General features: G+C 32.6%; 1 protein-coding gene across 1 annotated transcript; it reads right to left on the bottom strand.

Moving 5' to 3' along the window:
• Nucleotides 1-3241: 3241 nt before the first annotated feature.
• Nucleotides 3242-6665, bottom strand: LOC107495177 (uncharacterized). The gene is made up of 4 exons (XM_016116279.3): nucleotides 6315-6665; nucleotides 6008-6217; nucleotides 3732-4089; nucleotides 3242-3625 (listed from the first exon to the last, which is right to left on the bottom strand). The coding sequence occupies exons 1-4, from the start codon at nucleotides 6336-6338 to the stop codon at nucleotides 3417-3419; spliced, it is 801 nt and encodes a 266-aa protein (XP_015971765.1). The 5' UTR covers nucleotides 6339-6665; the 3' UTR covers nucleotides 3242-3416.
• Nucleotides 6666-7550: the final 885 nt, after the last annotated feature.

Below are 7550 nucleotides of genomic sequence, written 5' to 3'. Positions count from 1 at the left end.
TTAGGGGGAGAGAATAAACTTCCTGAAAAGAAACTTAATTGGAATGCGTCATCTTTGATGCATTTGGATCCTCGATCAGGGCAATGTGAAATAGAAGTTCAAAAGATTATACATTTGTAAAGGATAGCAAATGAATTGCCTGATGCATTTTTTAATACAAAGAGGATAAGTAAATCCTATATAACGGATGAAAATGATCCGATTCGAGTTGATGTCCCAATTGGACAAATTGCCACCAAAGCAAATTCACGCCAGAAGCGTGGCAGGCCTGTCGGTTCCAAAGACAAAATCCTTGCAAAATAAAAGAGGTAAATACTATTCTTGCTGAAAAAGACATAGTAAAGGCACCTGCAGTTGTCTAAAATTTTGATATAATTTTAATGCCAGAAGACGTTCAGGTACCTGAAAATTATGAAATGACGAGATCTCGATAAATTATGTCTTTACAGGAGAGAAATGGGACCGAAATAAGACAATTGTCAATGAAATATTTGCATATAATGTGGCATTAAATATCATACATGAAAGTAAGGATCTTAAGCCAAGATCAGTTGAAGAATATCAACAAAGAAATGATTGGTCAAAATGGGAAGAAGGCATGAAGGGTGAGTTAGACTCGCAAAACGTGAAGTTTTTGGACCTATAGTCCGTACACCAGAAGATGTAAAACCTGTTGGATACCGATGCGTATTTGTGAGAAAATAAAATGAGAAAAATGAAGTCGTACACTACAAAACTTGACTTGTGGCACATGGTTTTTCACAAACGTCCGGTATAGATTATGAAGAAACATATTCTCCTGTTGTGGATGTGATAACATTGCGTTATTTGGTCAATTTATCCGCATATCATAAATCATATATGTATTTAATGGATGTAGTAACAGCCTACTTATACGGCTCATTAGATCGTGATATCTATATGAAAGTCCTTAAAGGACTAATGATATATAAACCATCCAATGGATATTTACAGGGGTTATACTTAGTCAAATTGCAAAGATCTTTACATGGTCTAAAACAATCTAGACGAATGTGGTATAATCCTCTTACTGAGTATTTGGCCAAAAATGGATTTAAGAATGATAATATCTGCCCATGTGTTTTCATAAAGAAATCTGCATCTGAATTCATTATAATTGCTGTATACGTTGATGATTTAAATATTATTGGAACTTTTGAAGATATTCCAACAATTATAAAAACTTTAAAAGAAGAGTTTGTGATGAAAGATCTTGGAAAGACTAAATTTTGTCTTGACCTGCAGATCGAGCATACAAAAATGGGATCTTTATTCATCAAATAACATACACAAAAAAGATCTTAAAGAGATTTTATATGGGAAAATCACATCCATTAAGTACCCTAATGATCGTAAGATCTCTGGATGTTGAAAAGGATCAATTCTGTCCTAAGGAAGAAAATGAAGATATCTTTGGTCTTGAAGTACCATATCTTAGTGCCATTGGAGCACTAATGTATCTTGCTAATAATACACAACCCGATATATCATTTGATGTGAATTTACTAGCAAAATATAGTTCCTCTCCAACCAGAAGACATTAGAATGGAATTAAACAAATCTTTCGATATCTTCATGGGACGGTTGATATGGGATTGTTTTATCCATATGGATTCAAGCCACAACTAGTTGGCTATATAGATACAGGATGCTTGTCTGATCCACACAAAGGGAGATCTCAAACAGGATGGAGGTCCACGAAACAGACAATTACAGCAGCTTCCCCTAATCATGATGAAATACTAGCAATTCATTAAGCAAGTCGTGCGTATTTTTGGCTCAGGAGTTTGATCCAATATATTCTGTCATCATTTGCACTGAATGATCAGAAGATAGCTCCAACTGTCCTGTTTGAAGATAATATGGGATGCATTGCTCAACTTAAAAGTGAATACATCAAAGATCCGCTCAAGTGATAATCTTACAGATTTATTTACAAAGTCACTCTCAAAATCCTCCATTGAAAAATTGATACATTAGATTGGGATGCGCCGATTTCAAGATATTAAATGATGTTGACAAGGGGGGGAGACTGTACTCTTTTTTCCTTAGTCAGGTTTTTTTCCATTGGGTTTTTCTTGACAAGATTTTTAATGAGAGAGTTCCATTACAAAAAATATTGTACTCTTTTTCCTTCACTAAAGTTTTTCCCATTGAGTTTTCTTTAGTAAAGTTTTAACGAGACATAATCCTAAATAGACATCCAAGCGTGAGTGTTGTGATAAGATTGAATATGTGGATGTCTATTCTCAAAAAAGAATGAATTTATTAAGGTTAAAAAAGTTACCTTCCTGTATGCATATAAATAGGAGGCTAAGCCTCAGACAAAAACACATAACAATAAACATTCTCTTCCTTTTTTCTACACTATTAATATCTTTCTCTATTTACGTTACTACATATATTAATAAATATATGAATCACTTCTAGTATTATAGTAAGATAATAATATTTATAAACATTAATACTAGAATCTTCTATTTACACTTTTATTTTATTTCTTCTTCTTTATTTATTTATTTTACAACAACTTTAAAAATAATTCTTACCAACTGAGGTAATACCAAAAAACAAAAAAAAATCCTTAAAATCATTTTTTTTTTTTGCGTCATAGTGCTAGAGGCAACCGGCGCTTCCTAAAACTTTTCAAGAGAGACATGTTCTCAATTAAACGGCACCCCTTCCCCACCCCACGCTTGCGCAACATGCATTCAGGTGCCAGGGAAATCACCCTCATTGTGTCCCCAAAGTTTCTCGAGTTGATTGGATGAAAGTGCCCCTGTCTTTCTCTCATATTTTCCAGCCTTGCCCTTCTTTTTCCTCGAAATCACAAACTCAGCGATTTCGTCCCCTAAACTAGTAATACACCACCATTGGGTCATTTACCTGTGTTTCACCAACATCACACCCATATGGAGAAAGGGAACAAAAAATATCGGATTTTGGAATATGGAAGGAGAGGACAAATTTGGAGATTTTAATTTACAAAAGAAAGAAGAAAAAAGGGAAAATACATTCATGATATTTTTTAACAGAATTAACTATGTAGTTAATGTTTTTTCAAATTTTATAATGGCTTTTATTTTTCGGGTATTACATTAGTTTAACTTTTGGTTAGTTTTATAAGCTCCTAAATCTTTGATGATCCGGAATAGTGATATACTCTGAAACATATAATAACAAGTAGGAATAAATAATGTAAGAAAAAACACTTGGCATGGTACTAGACATAAGATATTCTATATTTAACTATCGACGATAAGTATTAATCAATTATTAAGATCTTCTAACGAGCACAACCTGATTACTCAGGTATTAATTATACACCAGGTTAGAGACTTAAGTGCATACTATGAACAGCATTTACAAAATCCACTACCCTAACCTTGTTTGCACTAATTGACCCTTTCATTTACCAGCATAGTTCTAACTTTAGACATTGAAGCTGGAGGCAGTTCTATTAGCTTCTTCTCCTCTTCTTCTTCTTCATCATCATCATCATCAGAAATCCAGCCATAGCACGGTTTACGCTTTTTACAACCAAAATTCTCCATAGGTGGTGGTACCTCAATCTTAAGAGGAGGAGAATATGCAAGCCTAAAATCTGCAACACAGTAGCAAACAACATAATCAAAACAACAATCACACATTCAGCCTTTGCTTCAAAACCAAGTAAAATGACACAATGAAGACAAAAGAGAGTTGGTTACTAGATTTATTCTCTTCCGGCACCGCATCTTCAGACTTGACAATGGGAAGTTGATTGATGCTAGCTGGAGTTTCAACAGAATCTACGATAAGAAGATGATTAACAGCAGGTGGTGTTTCAGCAGACTCGACAATGGGAAGTTGATCATGAGTTTCACCGGTTGCTGATGCAGAGTCTACAGCCTTGAAGGAAGGTTGATTATTTGTGTGACTGGATGCTGATACGGTGTCAACGGTCTGATTAACTGTTAATGCACCATCAGTATTTTCAGTGTTAGAGCAAGGTTGAAAGGGGGTTCTGTTTGAGCAAGCAGAAGGAGATGCCTCACTGTGGCCATCTTCTCGGTTCTCCTCTTTGTCCTTCACATAAAACAATACAAGATCACAGAAGACAGTGTTAATAATAATGTTATTAGAATAACTAGCCACAAGGTCAATGAACCAGTACTGAATTTCAAGCTAACAGCAGCCCCAGTTCCCAAAATTAAAAGAAATTTCATTGAATTAGTAGAAAAAGAAAAGGAAAGGAAAACATATAGCCCATCAAACATGGTTAATCTACTATATGAATCTAACAAAACTTAACACGAACTGCCACTAAGGAGCTATTAGACTGAAAAAAGTTAATGAAGGAAAGAATATTGTTCAACTAAGATCAGGACTACAAAGAAGGATCCTAGAAGAATTAAGTTTACACAGTATAAGCAATGGACTTTGCCAAAGTGTTGACATCCACACTATAATTGTTCCCATTAGGTAGGTAAATATCGTAAAAGAAATCTTGTAAGAACTATAAAAAATTGATTGCACAAATAACTCCTTTTTAATATACTCAGTCAAAAAAAGCATCAAACAAAAAATTAATTTAGCAAGAAACATGGAATAATTAAGTGTAAGACAAAGATCCTTGGTAGAGATATAATAGCTGTAGTTAAATATCCATAAAAAACAAGAAGATAATTAATTTTTGAACTTTTAAGTTACCATCAGTTCATGCCAAGTGAAAACGCAGAAAGTGGAGTTAGGTAGAGCTCTTTATCTGATGATTAAGAAGGATCACAAATTTATGAATAATGTGTAGACCAACCATTGCTGTCAAATTACTAGAATACCTTGCAGGCCGGAATTTGTTAAGATCTGTGATGCAATTTCTTTAGAAAAATATCCTTAAGGCATATTCTCTACCCGCTTCCCTTCTCTTTCCATTAGGCTATTAGGTAAAACTTTGGTCCTAAAGTCGCACCTTGTAGGTTTGGTCGGATAAAGGAAGCAGGGCAGAAATATAAATGATATAACAGTAACAGAATGGAGAAACATATCATTTTCATGCATAAGGTAAAAAAAAATGTAGCTTTCCTGCACAGGCAGAGTTTTGTTAATAATGACAGGAGCCAATGCATGAAACCGACTGTTATATATATATATATATATTGTTTCTAGATAGAAAATCTCAAGGCTGAACTGAAGATACAACGGAAGTTGTTGTGACCATTGAAACTCCCAAGAGAACAAGTTTTCTTATATTTTCTGCGACAAGGATGCTAGTACTTGATAGAACACTAGCTCAGTTCTTTTTATTGCAAGTGGCAAAATTCAGAGTGTACTCTCTGACTCTCACTCTACATAAGTAACACGTGGATAAATCACAATTATTCACAAATGAACATGAATACAATTAAATCAAACAACAAAAGGAAAGAACCATTGAATCATTACATACGATTTAGATGGATACATTAAAAAAATCAACACTGAGAAAAAAGAAGAAAAGAAATGAGGAAATGACATAAAAGAGAGCACAGAGTTAACTATGGTAAAATGAGTAGGTTATTTTGGAAGTTCTAGCATTCTCTTGTGTAAGAATAGAAGAAATGCTTACCTTGTCTTCTAACAAATTAAAACACCAAACTCAGCAAAAGGTTTTAGCCACCACACAAAATTAAATTATATTTCTTTGTGAATTATAGTTGTTAAAATCCAATCCAATTATGATACATGTTACCATAAAATTAACTAGATATTGTGCATGGCACTAGTAATTTTTTTTTTTTTAAAAGAAGATTAAAGAAGATTACTTCTTCCATTCCAGCAGGGTAAAACAAGAAAATGTTTCAAATTGCGGCCTATAACCGCAAATTTAATGGCGGAATCAGCTACATTTTTTTCAAAATCAACTCCAATCGAACTCCATAGGGTATAAACAACAAAGGTCAAACAAAACAAAGACTTGTTAGAAATCAAAGAATAAAACCACAATGCCGAATCAAAATGAATGTACCTCTGATAAAGCGTTTGGCGGTTGTTGTTGTTCCTGATCAGAAATCAGGCATTCAATGAGCTCTTTGTAACCGTCGGCTTCAATGAAGGGCCATCCATCGGAGCCATAAACATTCTTGATGAGGTGGTTGACGGTTGATCTGACGAGCTTTGATTCGAATCCCATCACTGCCATGGCGTCAATGGCTGCGTCCATTCGCGTTTCTCGCTTCTACGAAAAAAATGCATCATCAATTCAAAAACATAAACAAGATTGAAGTGAAACGAGTGAGGAAATGGAAGTGAGCATGGAAGGTACACGTGCGTACCTTGTTGGATCGCCTCGGAGCCATGCGATTAGGGAAGCAATGGAAGGAATTGAGGGTGCAAATTGAAGATGGCGTTTGAAGAAGAAACGTGATTGTTAGTTTGTTACGAAGTGATGAGGAGTGACGAGTTTAGTGGGTTTATTAAGCTAGGTAGGAACTAGGAATTACTAGCTGCTAGGCTGCCGTTTCATTTCTCTATTATTTTTGCTCTTGCTCTTCCAATTTTCATTTTTCAAAAATCAAAACACACACATAACAAGTGTGAACTGTGAAGTGTGACCATCGTCAAATTTTCCCTCATTCTTTCCCCCGTTCCCCACCTAGCTACTTCATTTTTTCCGGAAAAGAATCTTCTCGATCTCTTTTTTTCTTAATGGTAACGAAAAATGCGATTTCTCATTTTATATTTCTTAAATAAAAGTATAAAACTAACAGAAAATATAAAAAAATTGTTAAATAATAAAAAATTATATTTAATAACATTAATAGAAAGAAAAAATTAAACCTTTTCTAAGGTTCATTACATTTTTAACATTAATAGTCTTTTTATATTTTTTCTTTCTTAATACTTATTCATTTATTATTTTGTTGAATTATTTTTTAGAGCTGATACATAATTGTTTTAACTTATTGGTTAAAAAAAACAATTTGTCGGGAATTTTTTTTTTCAACAACAATAATTTTCTATTAAAAAGAAACGTATATTGCCTATTGATTAAAAAAACTAATTTTTAATTAGTTTTGATTTTCTTTTAAGTTTTAACCACAGTCACTCATTAGTTAGATATATGAAGGCTAAGATAATAACTCTTCATTCTAAGTATATAATACATAATATTATAGTTGTCAGAATTGAATCGGTGATCGAATCGGTCAAATTATTAAATTATTGGATTATTGGTTTAATTGGTGGGTCACTGGTTAAACCGGTTAACCTGATCTTACGTAAATAAAAAATAAAAAATATTAAAAAATTTAAAATTAAAATTTAAAATACATATTTTTACTAACATTTTAAGAATATTCAACTATTCTAAAATAATATGAAACATAAATAATAAGCATTTTATTAATTTTACTCCATTATAAATATTTTATTTTGTTTTTATATTAAAATAATAATTATTTTTAAATTTTAATAATTTATTAATAAATTTATATTTATTATACTATTATATACTACAAGTATTTATTAAAAAATAATACTAATAGATATTATATAATTATGAAAAGAAA

Source organism: Arachis duranensis, chromosome 9 (assembly GCF_000817695.3).
Source record: "Arachis duranensis cultivar V14167 chromosome 9, aradu.V14167.gnm2.J7QH, whole genome shotgun sequence".
Lineage (NCBI taxonomy): Eukaryota > Viridiplantae > Streptophyta > Magnoliopsida > Fabales > Fabaceae > Arachis > Arachis duranensis.
Note: the sequence above shows the minus strand (reverse complement) of the source record. Positions and strands in the feature narration are given on the sequence as shown.